General features: G+C 38.8%; 1 protein-coding gene across 10 annotated transcripts in view; it reads left to right on the top strand.

Moving 5' to 3' along the window:
- The window catches only part of GK (glycerol kinase), a gene marked incomplete at its 3' end in the record, with an annotated part of 40,234 nt that overhangs the window by 19,806 nt on the left and 3,049 nt on the right, over positions 1-17,379 (top strand). For 6 of the 10 annotated variants that reach the window (XM_079972277.1, XM_079972271.1, XM_079972276.1 and 3 more), the window contains 10 exons: positions 1,084-1,151; positions 2,264-2,306; positions 2,574-2,654; positions 3,526-3,604; positions 4,346-4,442; positions 4,706-4,790; positions 6,320-6,440; positions 8,542-8,685; positions 9,020-9,100; positions 11,902-12,034. In XM_079972277.1, the coding sequence (XP_079828403.1) occupies positions 1,084-1,151; positions 2,264-2,306; positions 2,574-2,654; positions 3,526-3,604; positions 4,346-4,442; positions 4,706-4,790; positions 6,320-6,440; positions 8,542-8,685; positions 9,020-9,100; positions 11,902-12,005 (903 nt within the window). Of the gene's footprint in view, positions 1-1,083; positions 1,152-2,263; positions 2,307-2,573; positions 2,655-3,525; positions 3,605-4,345; positions 4,443-4,705; positions 4,791-6,319; positions 6,441-8,541; positions 8,686-9,019; positions 9,101-11,901; positions 12,035-15,971; positions 16,064-17,379 lie in introns of those variants that run through there. The other 4 variants (XM_079972273.1, XM_079972280.1, XM_079972274.1 and 1 more) reach the window with 4 other exon arrangements.

The following is a 17,379-nucleotide window of genomic DNA, read 5'->3' as shown; positions in this document are numbered from 1 at the left end:
CTTGCACTACAGAGTTATGTCTGCTAAGACACAAGGGGTGCAATTGTGAAATAAATGGATTTGCTTGGCCCTCTACTAATTCAAAAGGCATCTGACAAAATCACAGAAGGGAATTGTAGCTTTTAGCTTTTATGTAAAAGGCTAATTGTCCAGAATTTTCCACAAGTAAGGATAGTGATTACTTGGCAAAACAGTATTTTTCCATGAAAACAAAGTTTTCTTTGAGGATCATAAATATTTATTATTTACACAATAAATGTATTGTATCAAATGCTTGTCCTCAAGTCTTTTTTTTCCTTTTAGGAGAGAGGCAGGATTTTTATAGTGATGGGTATAGTTAAAAAATAAGTGCATAATGTTTTTTAATAACATTCAAGTTTCATTTTTAAACTAGGTTGTTGTTGAAAACAGCATTTACAGCACACTCCTATACATGTTAACTTAGAAGTAAGCCACACTGAGTTTGATAGGACTTGCTCCCAGGTAAGCATGTGTAGCATTGTGGCCTTAATGTAAACAGAATTTTAAAGGCAAACATCTGATTTCATTCTTTTGGAAATGGGCATTCTGTCCATTTCCTCCTCTGCATTTTTGTTTGCTTGTATTTATTTGTATCGGTGCTTCCAAACTATTCTAGATGTGCAGAAAAACTAGGATGATCCACCATTCTGGATCTGCAAGAGGCAAATATTTTTTTTCCCCAGTTGAGAGAAAGCTAGTTTCCCCTAAGGTTTATTGAAACTGGTTATGTGAGCTTTGAGCATGCTCATTTGAAAATGAAGGAGGTTCTGTGGTAAGATAACCTTCAGGAAAAAAATATTCAACTATCCAGAACAAAAGTTTGTCATTTATTTATATATTAAATTTATATATGACTCGTCATCCAAGGATTATAAGGTGCTTTACAGTATAAAAGTTCTCCAATCTGTAGTGCCATTGGTGTGTTTCTTTCTGTAAAAAGTATTAGCAAGACAACCGGACTTTAGCTGAGCCAAATTGTAAACAAAATAGATCTACTGTACTTTAAAAATTAAATATGCAGGTATACTTTGACTGAAGTTAATGAATTATATGTACTTCCAGTGCTTAGGTGATCAGTCTGCTGCTTTAGTGGGACAAATGTGCTTCAAGGACGGTCAAGCAAAAAATACGTAAGTTTAACCTGAGAACTGACACCTACATCATTGCACCCATAGAGCTGACACAAAGGGGGGCAGTGTTAGAGGATCAGCCGTTTTTAAGAATGCACACTGTGGGATAGCCAGTGTAACACAATGGGTATGTGATGAAACTGTGAGTCAGGAATATCCTACTTTGAATCTCACCTCTTGCAAGAACTCCTTCATTGTGGCTTTCCAAATGTTGGACCCCAGCTCCTATCAGCCCACAGACAAGGGTCAGGATTGATGGGAGTTATCGTCTAACAACATCTGGAGGGCTACATGTTTCCAAATCTTGATAATAATGAATCAGATTGAAGGTTTTTTTATTAACTTGCTACATAATTTTAAATGCATTTGAAATACCTTGTACACTTGTGTAAGAGTACATGACCTATTCTCCTTCCCCTTCAGTCTATTTCTGTCAGCTGTACTTCAGATCATGCCAGGTCCAGCAGATGAAGAAGAACTGGGTTTCTAATAAAATAAGTGTCCTGGGTTAAACGTAGTCAGGAATAGGAGGTTCTGCAGTGCCTTGGTTGGAAAAGCACTCCATATCCCCACCCATCCCCAAACCCCAACCTTATTTCCTGTAGCTTTTTGAATGGACTTTAAAATCGGAAGTACACATGTGTCAGTCTACCCAACAGGCTGGCCACATTTCTCCCTGGCTAGCACACACAGCAAACTAAATATGCAGACTAAAGCTTGCCCCATAATGCTCCATACAGAGGATTATGGAGTATGTTCCAGTGTGAATTAGGAAAGCTTGGCCTCCCAATTTGACATATATACATAGGTACATATATACACCAATCCTGAATGAAGTAAGGGCAGTGGTGGTGGCTGGAAGTGGAGATAGAAGGAAGACTCCATTGCTTCCCCAATCCAGTGTCAGCTGGCTTGCCACAATTCAGCCAGTCTTTGGTAAACTTGTTACCCGATTATAGCCATTTCTATGCAGAGGAGTTGTCCTATTATACCAACATTCCAGTTATGTTACTACTGTTTTGATATTCCTAGTCATTTTATGGCATGGCATACGTCTGATTTCTTATGCTTCATTTTGTAGCAAATAATAACTTTTGGTGTCTGCACTTCAGGTATGGAACAGGCTGCTTCTTACTCTGCAATACAGGTCAAAAGGTTAGTGCTGGGAATTAAACGACTTGAAACCCTGGCAAATTGCTACTTTCTCCAAAGAAATAGCTCTTGTTGTGTAAAACTCCCTTAAAAAATCTTTTTGTTGTTGTCTTATTTAACATGAAGGTTCCAAAGAGGAAATGTCTTGTGCTAGAATGCTATGGGCAGTTGGGCAGTGTTCAAGATAACAGCCAAGAGTAAACTAACATGATAGAAATAATTAATATTTTATAGATCAAGTAATTACATATTTTTTATTTTTGTTTCCAGCCTGCAATTTCTGAACATGGCCTTCTGACTACAGTGGCGTACAAAATGGGCAGAGACAAACCTGTGTATTATGCATTAGAAGTAAGTATAATTATTTTTCATATACTATGGGCTTCTGAAGGTGCCAAGTTGTTTCTTAGGTTTGTAATACCAAGAGGTGTACTACCGTATATATACTATCAATGACTGCAAACCTACTATAAAGTGCTTGGGTAATTGATGCAAGTTAGGTGTTTTTTGTTTGTTTTGTTTTGGGCAATATTATTATTATTATTATTTATTATTTGTACACTGCCCATCTGACTGGGTTGTCCCAGCTACTCTAGGTAGCTTATAAAGATATAATAAATATCTTTATTATATTATTATAATTATCATAATTATTATAGTTATTATAATATTAATATTATATTCTATAATATTCTATTATTAAATATTATATAAAGATATAATAAAACATTACACATTAAAAAGCTTTCCTATATGGGGCTGCCTTGAGATGTCTTCTAAAGGTTATATAGTTACTCATAGGGGTAGGGGGGTCTCTGATGTCAACAAAAAAGTTGACTTGGTAGAGACTGGTTCATACATGCATATCTGTTACTTGATTTAAACTGAGTTACTTTGTGCTTGGTGACTGGCAGCTGACTATGTGAATTTACTGCTCTGAAAAGTTTTGTGCTAAAGGTGAGGTGATACTAAATCATTACAGGCTATGAAGCAGATCTGTGACTACTCTCGTCGCCTGCCTGCCGTAATGATGTTTGTTTCTGGGACTATATCCTCATCATCTTCCTTTAAGTCTGGGACTCCTTTAATTATGAGCCCAGCACCTTTAAGAATTCCAAAACTGTGAAAAAGGCATGCCTTGGTTTTGTGTGTTGCCTTTCATGATTTGCTCTAAGAGTGAGAGTGAAGTAACAAAACACATTAACTTGCCCTTTTCATGTAGGGCTCTGTTGCCATAGCTGGTGCCGTTGTACGTTGGCTGAGAGACAACCTCGGCATTGCAAAGTCTTCAAGTGAAGTTGGTGAGTATCAATAACTTGGAGTAGCTTATTTTGGTGAAGAGTTGCTTGATCTTCCCCTTGCCTAGGATATGTCAGTTTTAAGGACACAAACTGTGGCATGCATTTGGTATTAGAAAACTGGTAATATTCTGTGACATTTATAAAACCAAATGTTGGGAAGAGATGTATGAGTTTAAATGGATACATGTAGATTTCTAGTCTTGCATCCTTTTATTGCTTTTGGAAATAGAAATTACTACGTTACAATATCTTACTTGGATACTGCTAGTTGGAGCAGATTTTTTCTTAAAAAAATAGCAAGAGTTTTCAGTGCTATCATTCACTAAGGCTGTTATCCTGGGCGTATGTCCCATTGAACTCAGTGGGACTTGCCTTTGAGTAGACATATATAGGATTGTTGTGCAAGACTTCTCTTTTATTTGAGACAAGAGTTTCACTTTTTGGCATGGTGCTAGATGCCCAGGAATGCTCTTGTTCTTTGATACACAATTATAAATAATTAGAATTGTAACTCCTATTTTCCTTAGTTAGTCCAATATTTACTGGAGTAATCTGGGTGACAACATTTCATAAATTTGGAATTTATTTTTTATTTCATTTAAAAAAAAAAAACATTTCTAGACCACCTGACCTTTAATTGTAACATTTGAGTGATAAGCAACTGACAAGTGTAATAAATAGCAATAAATGTTATTTGCTCCTGCTGCGTGAAGATAAACTCTATTTTGGCATTGGTTTTAGAGAAACTTGCTGCTGAAGTGGGCACTTCTTATGGCTGCTACTTTGTTCCAGCATTCTCAGGATTATATGCACCATACTGGGAACCCAGTGCAAGAGGGTAGGTATATCAGACCAATTGTTTAACTTCAAGAATTTCAGGAACTGCCAATATTTAATGTTATCCATTCTTAAGTAATTGGGCCAGATACACAGTGGGATGTTGTGCATCTTGCCAATATACACTTCTTGCCAGCTGAGAGGGCAATGTGCACACAGCAGCCCTTGTGCGTTATAGGGGGTGCTGTGGCAGCCATGTGAGTCTTTAAAAGAAGGTTTGTTTAATCTTGATTGTAGATTTTGCTTTCTTTTTTCCTTCTACAGAATTATCTGTGGCCTTACTCAGTTTACAAATAAAAACCACATTGCCTTTGCTGCACTAGAGGCTGTCTGCTTCCAAACACGAGAGGTATGGATAAAGGGTGCAATTAATACTGCTTTGATGGCAATGGCAAACTTCTTTTTATAATAATAATAATAATAATAATAATAATAATAATAATAATAATAATTTTAAAAAATCATAGGTTGTATTTTGTATGATTCAGATGATTTAATTTGTATAACCTCGAAAGTTTGTTGGGAGGGTTGGCAGAACCAAAGGTCTCAAGTTGTTCCATATGATTTAAAGACTAATGTTAATAACGAGGTCTGGTTCTTTCAATAGGCAAAGTGTGAGGCAGTTGATTTTGGGCGCCATGAAAGAGCATTAGAAGTTTAATAATTAATTTATTGCTGTCTTTTTAATTCCAGGGAGAGGCAGTTATGGAATTGTCTGCCTCGAGTACCAAAATAATTTGGCTAACCTTGGACACTATGCACCTTGACTGTGGGCACAGCATAGTATTTGCTGTTCTGCCTCAGGCAGCATAATGTCTTAAGCAGGAGCTGCTAGTATCATGAGACTAATCTGTGTACCTTGAGAAGAATTATTGTCACAGACTGGAGCACGAATTTAAAAGCTTTGTTTTTTAACTCTAAAAGCATGTGGAACATCTTTCTCTTCCCTAATACTACACACAAACAAACAAACACACAAACATGGGTGTCTCTGACTTCAGGATATATTTCCATGGGCCACCACACATGAATACCTTTGAGTTGTAGGACATTTCATCTTCTGGGATTTTTGCTCAAAATGCAGATGAAATTGTCAAGTTTTTTTTCCACTTTCAATCCCCCACCCCCTGCAATTTCTTAAAGATTTGATTAATTTCAGCATATGCCTCAGGGCATGGTTTTTCTACAAAATAAATTAGAATGCCTAGTTTGGCCTTGTAACTTTTCTTTCTTTAAACAGCTATGTTCAAATATGGCAAGTATGGCGAAACTTGGCCCCCCAGATGTTTTGGGATTACAACTCTCATCAGCCCTAGCTAACAGGATGGTCAGGGATGATGGGAATTGTAGTCCCCAAACTGCTGGAGTTTGGCCATGCTTGAAATAAGGCATCCTTCAGTCAGATTCCTGCTGTTATACTAGCACCTTCATAATGATAAGTATCCCACTACAGTATTGCCCAAGCAGAAAGAAGTTTGTGCATCCGGGCTGTTTCTTATATTTATTCTGCCTGCAGCATCCCCCAAAACCCTCTCCAGATAGTCACACAAACCCTTTGAATAGTGGGGGCTGTGTGGTACATGTTGCAGCTGGAGGGAAAGTTACTTGAAATTGGGCAGAGGGATCTGGGACACAGTGTGATTTCAACCAATTCCTTCAACCCACTGCAGGCTTCTGTGATACAGCCTCCACTATTGGGGGACCCTGACCTTCTGGAGAAGGTTTTTAGGATACAGGGTGCAGGGGCAGGTAGAGTAAAAGAGAGAGATTCATTGCACAAGCTGCCTTCTGCTTGCACAGCCGTTAGATACAATCCAAAGAGTTTTTCTTCCTTTTGAAGAGATTTGTGTGAAATGTTTGACATGGTTCTCTTTTAAGATATTGGATGCAATGAATAAGGATTGTGGGATACCATTGAGACAGTTACAAGTCGACGGAGGAATGACCAACAATAAGATCCTTATGCAGCTTCAAGCTGACATTCTCTGTATTCCAGTAGGTAAGCAATAATTCTCTTGGTGCTTTTAGTATTATTACTTACAAGGCCAAATAAGTATGACGGTTTGAATAGACAAGATAACTTGCCTTCCTATCCCTTGGAAAGATTTCAATTAAAGATTTATATTGAAAGTATTTCTTGGAGCAGCTGATGCAGCAGAATGCTCAGAACTACTTGTGTAGGCTGAGTCATAAAAAGTTGGCATTCTGAATACAAAACTGCAGCTTACATCTGCATACGTGTTTTTGCTAGTTAATTTTATCTTCCTGTGCTATTCTGGATCCGTGAATGACTACTTTCAGCTCCTCTCCATGCAGTTAGAACGAGCCCTTCACATATGTGTCCTTTAACCATGACTTGAACAATGTTCTTTCCCAGAAAGAATGTCCTTTAAAATATGTGTGCCATCATCCTGTCAAATTTCCTTCAGGAGAAGGAGGCTGGTTGCTCTCCCTGTTTTTCATGGTAAAAGCATTGCCTCCTGCTATAGAGGTTGCTATGGAAGGCAGTTTCCTCTCCTCGCCCGCCTTCCCACACACACAGAATTGTGATAAAGGAAGCAAGCTCTCTGTTAAATGAATCGTGCAAAGGGGCTTTTTAATGGAATGGGGTTTCCCCCCGCAAACAATATATGTACAGAGATTCACAATAGTGTGCTGGCTTATGTGGGTTCTATTTTATGTATGTCTTCCAAGTCCTCTTTGTATCATGACAGTTTCAGTAAATATCGCTATGCAACTCTGTTTTTGATGTCATCTGTAAAAGTTCAAAATCCAGCAGCATATGTTGACCTTTATACAGTGGTGCCTCGCAAGACAAAATTAATTCGTTCCGCGAGTTTTTTCGTCTTGCGATTTTTTCGTCTTGCGAAGCACGGACTTTGGAAAAGCTTCAAAAATCACCAAAGTCTTCAAAAACCTCAAAAAAGGCTACCACACCGCGTGCTATGAGTTGCTTCTTGAAGTGAATGCACGGTTTTAAGAAAAAGGAAACAAACTTGCAAGACAAAGGAAACAAACTTGCAAGAAGTTTTCGTCTTGCGAAGCAAGCCCATAGGGAAATCCGTCTTGGGAAGCAACTCAAAAAAGGAAAAACTCTTTCGTTTTGCAAGTTTTTCGTCTTACGAGGCATTCGTCTTGCGAGGTACCACTGTATACCCGTAGTTCTAATGAGTTGGGTGTAAACATTAAATTGGATGAGTGTAATACAAGGCAACAGACACTAGGGGGCCTTCAACTAAGGGCTCGTCCATGCTTTTCTACTTGTCCTTTGCCTAGAAAGCACTGGTCCAAGAGATTTTTCGCTTGTCTCATGCTTTCTAGGCATGCGTCTGAACAGTTTTGTGTTTGCCCCACAGCTTTCCCTGGGGAAACATGGTGTTTAGCACTGAATCACAACAAACGGCAATCCACAGAAAACCCAATTGCTATTTGGTCTGATTCATCTGTAAACCATGCATTTTTCACGGGGGAATCAGCAGGGCAAATGGAAGTGTGGATGAGCTTTAGTTTTACTCAGAGAAAATCCCATTAAAATTAGTGAACAATACTAAGAGAGGTCAGTTACTTTCAACAGGTTTACTCTTGAGTAAAACTTGGTTGAATACTACTCTAAATTTGGACATGTGTTTGGGGGGGGGAATTCTTTGACCCGCACACTATTTAAAACTTAAGAAGATATTATTTAAAAGACACAAGCTTGCCCTTTCTCCTTACTCATCTTTTATTAAAATCTCTGGAAGCAAAATAACCCTGGGGTTAATTAATTGCAATAACATCCAGGATATTAAGATCTTTACAGCTGTTACCAATTTCCTCTACTTTGTTTCTTAAGAACCAGTGCTGCTCTCTCTCTATTTTTTTTAATTAATAAGCTATATATATTTGGTTTTAACTCAGATTCTCATTTATTTTTCTGCATTAAGCCAGTTAGAAGAACTAGAAATAAGGAGGAGCATTTGTAGATCAAAAGATGAAAAACAAAACAAGCATTCTGCTTAGTGTTCTAACTTCACTTAAAATGTGATTACTTCATTATCCTGTAAATACCTTGCTATGTAAAGCAGTCCATAAACACTCTGCCTTCATTTTTGGCTTATTAGTAAAGCCATCCATGCCTGAAACCACTGCACTGGGAGCAGCAATGGCAGCAGGAGCTGCAGAAGGAGTGGGAGTCTGGAGTCTGAATCCTGCTGACTTTACGGCAGTGACCAGTGAACGTTTTGAGCCACAGATCAATCCTGAGGGTAAGGAGGAAACTAATATACGTTATCCATTATCTGGGCATTCATCAGCCCATGCTAGGCCTTGGCCAATTCACATTACTTAGAGGGACTAGTGCAGTTTGTTCCATTGGTATAATTAGACTAGTAGAGTGAGTGCGGGTGTGTTCTGGGCTAAAAGTACGGTGCTTTTTACACTTCTGTTTGACTGTTGTTGTCACTTGATAAAGAGTTCAGGAGACTCTTATCTAGATGTGACTAACAAGACCAGTCCAGATCTGATATGACTAGATAACATTGCATCAGGATATGTGTGAGAGGTTAGAAATTGGGATGAAAAATTTCCTTGCGGTTTCAGAAAGCGAGTATCGCTATACCAGGTGGAAGAAAGCTGTTCAGAAGTCAATGGGCTGGGAAACAACAGAACCACAAGTAGACGGTAAGCCATTACAATTATTCCTAGCTTGTGAAAGTTAGGCTGCGTTTTTGTTAGAAGAATGTCATTCACCTTTTGTGATTAATGCTTTTGTAAACAGAGGCTGCTTTTACCTATCTTGTTTGAAGATAAAGTTCTAAACTGGCTGCAGCAAAGAACATACACAGCTTTTTAAACAGTTCTAACTTCCATAACAGGTGGTTATGGAGCAACTCGATTATAAATGCTTTTAGCCAAGTATATAGAAACTCTATGGCACCTGGCAACATCTAAATAATAGCTATCTGCTTCCTCTTGACTGCCTGAGTTAACATTTTAATGATAATTTTATATGGCATCAGGAGCTCAGTCTAAAGGTTCCTAAGCAGAATTATGTATGCATTTAGCAAATCAGAAACATGTTTATATATGAACAAATGCTAAAAAGATAGTCACATCAATCCTTTTTTAAAAAAATTATTTGAAACCAGTGAAATAGGACTTTATTCTCACATGTAGAGAGAATAGTAAATAAATTGGGTACAAGCAATCTATGGATACTATGCTATCCAGTAGGATTGATTTTAAATAAGAGAAGCTGTCCTATCTACCTTTTGTCAGCAAAAGGCATGAAGGGGCTTGCAATCCCACATTGACTGAAATCATTTGGCTTATAACAACCAGAATAGAAAAGTTGTGTTGAACAAAATTTACTGATTCTGAGACTTATAGATTGCTATTGAAGTCACATGAATAATATATCCCAACTCTCATGTTGAACATATTAAACTTTGGCTGCATTTCATTGACCCAATTCACACATCACATTAATCCATAGAACAAAACAAACTATGGTTTAAGGTGAATGGGCAGTGGTAAGTCAAGAACAATCCTTGAAGACAAACTTAACAATGAGTCTAGATTCTGACAATATAACAAGCCAGACTTTGGAGTCCAGACTCAGCTGAAGGGGTAGGTAGGGGGGAAGAAGTGCTACAGGAAATTTTCAGCAGCATGTGTTAGTACTCTGTTTACATTCAACCAAAGCTTGTATCCAATTAAGTTCAATTCAAGAGTAGACCTAGTGAAATTATTGAGCCTAAGTTAGCCATGCCTATTAACTTCAATGGGTCTTCTCTGAGTTGGACTAGCATTGGGTACAACCAATTGTTTTAAACTATGGCTTAATGTGATGTGAGAATCAGGTCATTGTCATTTACAAAATAGCACTAAAGAGCTGGCCTGTAATGAGATCCTAAGTATGCGAATTTGAATGCAAGTCTATTTCTTTCAGTTAGATCCTCCCCCTTGTAGGTATGCTTAGAATTATAGCCTTAAACTGTAATGATTTGATTTGAGCTTTTCCCCAAAAAATACAATGATAAAGCACAGAATTCTGTTCTTTATCATTAGATTGTTATAGATGCATTATAATATGAAATCTGAAGAAAATAATAAAATATTGGCTCCTTCAGCCAACGGGAAGAATTTGCATAAACTAGATCAAAGGTTCTCAAACTTCGTGATTTCTGGGTGGAAGGAGTCCTTGGACCCTTACTGAATACTATGGCTTTTTATTTCTTTAAAGCCTTAACAGCTGCAGAGGGAAGTTTTAGTTAAGTAAATAAAGTTTCTGGTTGTTGTTTCTTCATTAGAATAGGCATGTAAAGAAGAAACTCAAGTTTAAAGGTCCATGTTCTTACTAAACAGTAAAAGTTGAGGACAACACAGTAATAGGAGAGAGGGTATAGTATTCCCAAGAATAGAGAGAAGATTTGAGAAATACTGGACAATGTTCCCTCTGATTTGTCCTGTACATCCAGCCTGTGGCTCCATCTTGCAACAGAAACAGCTGCTGCATTCAAGTGTGCTCTACTAAACGTGGTGGCATTCAAGAAAAGATAATATGGGGGCAGTAGCTCTGTGAGCTTGACCTTTTTACACACACCCTTTCCCCCAATAATCATTTGGTGCTACTCTTAACTGGGCAGGAGCCTAGATTTATTCCTTCACTGTGCACACAGGTGAGGTCTCTATTCTAGTTGTTCCCTCCCCGAAGCAATGGAACAAGGAATGGTACCTATCGCCAGTGCTGGTTAGATCTGCAGCAGAGGCTGTGTTCTGGCGAGGGTGTTCTCTGTGATTGCACTTATCTATGGAATTCACTCTCTGTATATATTTGCCCACCACACCTTCTTAGTTGTTCTGTGCCAGGGTGAACACTATTATTTTTGCCTCGGCATTTAATGGTCTGGTTCACATCAAGCATTTAGCAATAGTTAACTATAGCATGAATAGGCAGCATGCTGGTGCTAAAGGTCACCGTTTTGTTTCTACCCCCACTCCTGGCTGTTCTACATCAAGCACAACAAACCATAACCCTTGGTTTTTCATTACGAAGGAACACAAGCTCATAGTCTGTTTCACTCCAAAGAATCCTGGAGTGGTAGCCCAGTTTGTTTCTTGACTCCCCAATACAAAGCGGGGACTTGGTGTTTTTACTGTATTTGAACATTAACTATGGTGTTTATGTGTGAACCAAGCCAATGATATCCAATGCTAATGACACTTACACTGTTCTTAAGCTTTGTTCTTCACTGGCTCTTTCTGTGTTCTGATTTTTGTGTGTGTGTGTGTGTGTGTGTGTGTATCTGTATATATTAATTCTCTTAAGTTATCTCGCATAGATACTGCATTTATAACTCACCTTAGTGACAGTGCACTTTAAAGGCAGTTTAGCAATGGCTAGCAGACATGGAAACCTCTGTGCTGATTCAGAGATTAGAAAAATGACACTGTCTTATGTTTTCATCCCATCAATATAGCAGCACACAATGAACGTAGACCCAGACCAATAGAACAAGAATTTGAGACTGAGGAAGAACAAAATCTGTGTTTCCTGTTTTGGGCATCAGGGTTCTCCTCATGAATGTGCACAATAAAAAAAAGAAGAAACCAGCTCTATAGGGTGTTGTGTTTTATTCACAATTAAATCAAATGAAATGCCCAGAAGCAAAGCATGAATCTATATCTAAAGTTAGTATTTCAGTGAAATCATAGTTAATTAGTTTTATAGTGCTATCCTGCACATGTGTACTCAGAAGTAATGTCACCTTTAAAGATCTAGATAGTAGTCTGAAAATTAATGTTTTAATAGCTTAAGTTTCAGAAAAAATGCTATGTAATTATATATATTTTTTCCCAGTCAAAATAAATTATGAAGCCTTGATTTTTATCAAAGAACATATTTACTTTTCTCTTTTTGTCCTTCATGGAGCTCTGGGTATTTTGTTCAGGTTCTAGCAAGCGACTCAGGTCTTCTCTAAGGCTGCCATTTTATGAGATCCTATTTCTTTCAAACTCGTGCTATCTTATTTTGCAAAGTAATTCTAAAGGCATCGTCATTGCAGTGTTTGATTGGGAAGGTCTGGTTTCAAATCCTTGCTCAGCCATAAAGCTCACTTGGTGACCTTTGGGCCCAGTCACTGTATCCCAGCCCATCAGCCCAGCCTACCTCATAAGGTTGTTGTGAGGGGATAGGGAGACTTGTCACTGTTTTGGTCGATCATAGGAAACAAAAACCTTTCCTAGATAAAAATTAAAGGAAAGGCCACCTAGTTTCTCTTGTCTGTGTCCCAAGCAGGCTTAAACTTTTAAGTAATTTGATGTGGCAAGGTGGTGAAGGCTACACTATGAAGTTTAATAAAGGCACCCACCAAAAAAAAAAAAAAGTCCCTCTTTAGATACTGTGTCTCTCACACACCTCATCTAGGGAAGTCATTTATACAACTTTCCCTGCAGTCATCATACACTTTGGAATGGTATTAGGTGAGTGAGTCCTCGCAACAACAAAAGACCAGTCTCTTCCTCATTCTGTGGTGTGCCCCCACCTCAAGATAATAATTTCCTTCTCCCATAGCTCCAGCAGGAATCCTCCCCATAACTATCTGTTGCCATATCCTCTCTTTTTCCTGTGAGAACTGAAGTTTGTGAAGGTCAAGAAACAGTGCCTTGCTGGTTACTACTATTTTGTTTATACTGTAATTTCTCTAACTCTCACACATGGCCCCCCTAAGCATTTGTTGCAATCGCAGTGGAGCTGCTGTGACCTGTCATGCAGCCACAAAGGTTACAGTGAAGTAAGAGGTGGAGTGGGTACCAAGGTGGATAGAGGTGTGTGTAAAAGAGGTACGAGGCTCTGGGTGTTGTGGGGCCTGGAGCAACTGCATCAAACGCACCATGGATAATCTAAACCATGGGTTGGCAACCTAAGGCCCATGGGCCACAAGTGGCCCCCGAGCCGTTTGCTTGGCAAGTCCCCGCATGCTGCACTAAACCAGCGCAGCGCGGGGACTCGCTTCTGTGGCACCGGAAATCGTGTCTGCTCAGGCACAGATGCCGGAAATCGTGTCTATGCAGACGCCAGAAAACGTGGGGGCGCGATCTAGCCCACGGAGGGGGCTCCGTGGCAGTGAACCTGCCCAGGCAAGGTAAGCCTTGCTGATCCCTGATCTAAACCATGGGTTGTCCACTGGTCCCTACTGCTCACTAGTGGGCATTTCAGGATTCCAGGTGGGTGGTGGGGGATTCTACAGCACAAGCTGAATCCTTCCATTGAGAGAGATGAACGTTCTGTTCATCTCTCTTGCACTCGGTGGTTAGCAGGAAGTGTGGGCAGGCACAAGTGCACAAATGCACATGAAAGCGCAAGCGAGTGGAATAGGCATAGGCTGCAGTAGAAAATATCCAGTGGCTCTGCCTGTGAATGTATCCACCTTGCTTGGTCTGTAAATGTATCCATCTTGTATGGATGGCCAAACTCCGGCCCTCCATCAGTTTTGGGACTACAATTCCCATCATCCCTGTCCGCTGGTCCTGTTAGCTAGGAATGATGGGAGTTGTAGTCCCAAAACAGCTGGAGAGCCAAGTTTGGCCATGCCTGATATAAGGTAATCAAGAAAGTAACTGGCTCTGCCAAGTGGTGCCATACGCCAAAAAAGGAAATAATCTAAATGCAGGAGAGCGATTGGTGGGGCAATGTTATAATATTATAATATGTTTGCAACAGAAGGGGAGGAGTGGGAGCTGATGCACGATAGCAGGGACAGGCAGAAGCGGAGCAGAGCACTTGTAAAATAGGAGAAAGAAGGAAAGGAAAAGTTATAGGCAGGGGAAGGAGATAATTGTTGTTGACTAATAATAATGTGTGCTAACTAACTCAACCTTACTTCTGGGCATTGCCATAAGGAAGGTAAAAGAAAAGAGTAAAAAAGGAGATGAAAAGGAAAAGGAAGAAAAAAATAGAAAAAAGGGAGAAAAATAGGGGAAAAAAGAAAAAATAGAGGAGGAGAGAAAACAGGGACAGGCAGAAGCATAGTGTTTTGAGTGGTTCATGTTTTGGCAAGTTACGTTTTGTTATCTTATACAATAAAAGAAAGAAGTAATTTCAATTTACTTTATTGTTTTCACATTGAACTTCATAAAGTCAAAAACATTATAAACATGCATAAAGTAGAAATAAAAAGATAATTTAAGTACTTTAAAAAAACAACAACCCTCCTTTCTACTTGCGGTAAAAAAAATTGAGCGGTAAGGAAATTTTACCATCAAGAAAGATGCATTAGTGGGCGGTAGGTATAAAAAGGTTGACTACCCCTGATCTAAACCTTAGGTGCTTTCTTTGTGTACAAACCAAGGGAAGAGGTTGCAGAGCACTTTGGGCGAGCTCTTCATTGTTTTGAAGGCTATTACTTGAGTCTTTTGATAACTTACCAAGAGGACTATAATGGAATACATGCTGTGTATTCCATGATGTGTCCAAGAATGTTTGAATAGGTCAGGGATGGCATTTTGAGTGTGTTGCGACACACTGCTGAGTAGGGTATCTTTGATATAGAGAGGAAAAGCTTGTTGCTTAATCAGCAAAATTGGTGTGAGGTGGGTTAGAATGTAAATGCTTGAGAACCATTGAACTAGATGCAAGTTTTTGTTCCTGAAGGCAGCTTTAATCATAGAAACAAAGAATTGTAGCATTAGAAAGGACCATGAGGGTCATCTAGTCCAACCCCGCCATGCAGAATTTTTTCACCCAACATGGGGCTCGAACCCACGACCTTGAGATTAAGAATCCAATGCTCTACTGACTGAGCTATCCCAGCATGTATGCTGGTCAACTAGTCAAGTTGCTTCTTGACCTTATTGTTGCCTAGTATCCATGTATAAAACAGTCTGTAAGCCAGTGGTTTTAGCACATCTGTAAGGGATCATTAGGTGAAATACCGGTAAATACTGCTATTTTGTGTTTTTGATTGCAGTCTGGGTAGTGGTAGATACATATTCCGCTTACTGAGGTTGTAGTATGCATGATGATGGAGCAAACAGATTCTTTGAAGGAGGTACCCAAGGGACACTGCACATTCATTAGGCTTTGCTCATGTAATCTTCCTCTTTTGAAGAGAGACTTGCATGTGCAGGCCTGTGCCTGTAGCTCTTAAATTGCACGTTAGCATGTGTGTGTTTATGAATATATATGTGGGTAGAAACACACATGCATGAGCCCCTCCATCACCCATGCATTCTCTCTAGAAGAATCTTTTAAATACTTAACATCAGCTTTGTTTTGGAGTTCTGTATTGTCTGCTTTATTAATATTTGATTGGCTTTGCCTAAATCACATTGAATATTGACATTGGATGCAAAGTTGGAATATATCTTAGCAGAAAGGCTTGGCTCAGCTCTAATTATTACCGTGTGTTAAAAACTATCTGTAGCATTTTGCAGATGTTGCTGCTTTCTTGTAATTTTTATTTATTTATGTGATTCCTAAATCTTGCAATTTACATGTATCTCTCTTTTGATTTGCTTGACTGGAACCTCTCCTACTGGATGACATCAGGTGAAACTAGTATCTTCTGTAGTCTGCCTTTGGGCTTTTTTATAATGAATAGCCTGTTAATGTTAATCGGAGCAAAGTACATCTCAGGTTAGTTTATTATTATTTGAACTAGCTTATTTTTACAAGGTTATCACTGCTAGTTTGTTTTCCTTTTGTTTTCAGTATTCTTGTTCTGTGTTGAATAAACAGTGGCACAAATAGCTACAGCTTCTCAAGACATTGATTTAAGATTCTCTGGAACCAATATTTTCTGTAGGACTTCTGCTGTCAGCCACACTGCCATGATTATTTTTTTAGCATGATTATAGGTTCTGATTTTCTACTTATTACAACAAAATTATGCATTCGAGTTATCCTTTGAAAGCTCAAAAGCTACATAATTTATTTTAAGAAATCAGCATTTTCAGACATTACGAGCAAATCTTTAGAACTTTCTGGACCAGCAAATAAATGCTTTGGGTGAGCCAAACAGGCTGTTGTTCCAGTTCAACTCTACAAAGCTGACCTGCTGATATTTCAAGCACAGTTAAGGTCAAACCATCATTAACATCAAAAAGATTTTGTTTCCTAAAAGAGTGTGCAATTTTGTTGGTTGGTTGGCTAGTTGGTTTTTTAATTTCCCTCAAACAAATTATATTGATGATCTAACTTAGTCATAAGATTAGGGTCTCACATTTGAAAAGATCATGGTGGTTCAATATTTTGATATAAACTTCCATTTCATTTGCAGCTTGTGGAGAATATTTGGTGGGCTAATTAGTCTGGATCACTACTGGAAAAAGTATACGCATGCAGCAAAACCACCCCAAGTACTACTCCTTTTTAGAGTGATGTAGCATGCAGGAATAGCCAACATTGTACTTTCCAGATGTTGATGGATTACAATTCACATAATTCCTGATGTCTGACCTTTATGGCTGGGGCTGATGGGAGTTAAAGTTCAACAAAATCTGGAGGGCACTACAGTGGCTGTACCATGCTGTAGAGAATAAAGTTAATTGTGCTTGTGTACATGCCTTAGTATGTTACTAATAGCAGAGGGAATTTCATGGATTGTGTAGTTGCAGTAGATCTGACAGGTGAGTGTCATCTGCATGGGACTAGTGCAGTATGTTTCAGTGCACAATCTAAATTCTATGGATGGTGTCTAATTTTTTCAAGGCAGTGAGCCCATTGCAATTTATATTATGAAGCTGTAATTCACTTTAGAGTCGACCAGCGGTTTGTAGGTTTGTGGTAGATATGTGCAGTGTTCTTCCCATGATATAGAGAAAAACATTTGCAGAATATTAATACCTTTATCAGTTCACCTTTCGCTGACTTGTGGGGCATGAATGGGCTTCCTATCCAGAATTTACCTACTATAGCTTAACTTAATCATTTCAATGAGACTTGTGCAGGAGAAGTT

The sequence above is a fragment of the Podarcis cretensis genome, assembly GCF_951804945.1.
Source record: "Podarcis cretensis genome assembly, chromosome: 4".
Lineage (NCBI taxonomy): Eukaryota > Metazoa > Chordata > Lepidosauria > Squamata > Lacertidae > Podarcis > Podarcis cretensis.
This window is presented reverse-complemented; position numbering and strand designations above follow the sequence as displayed.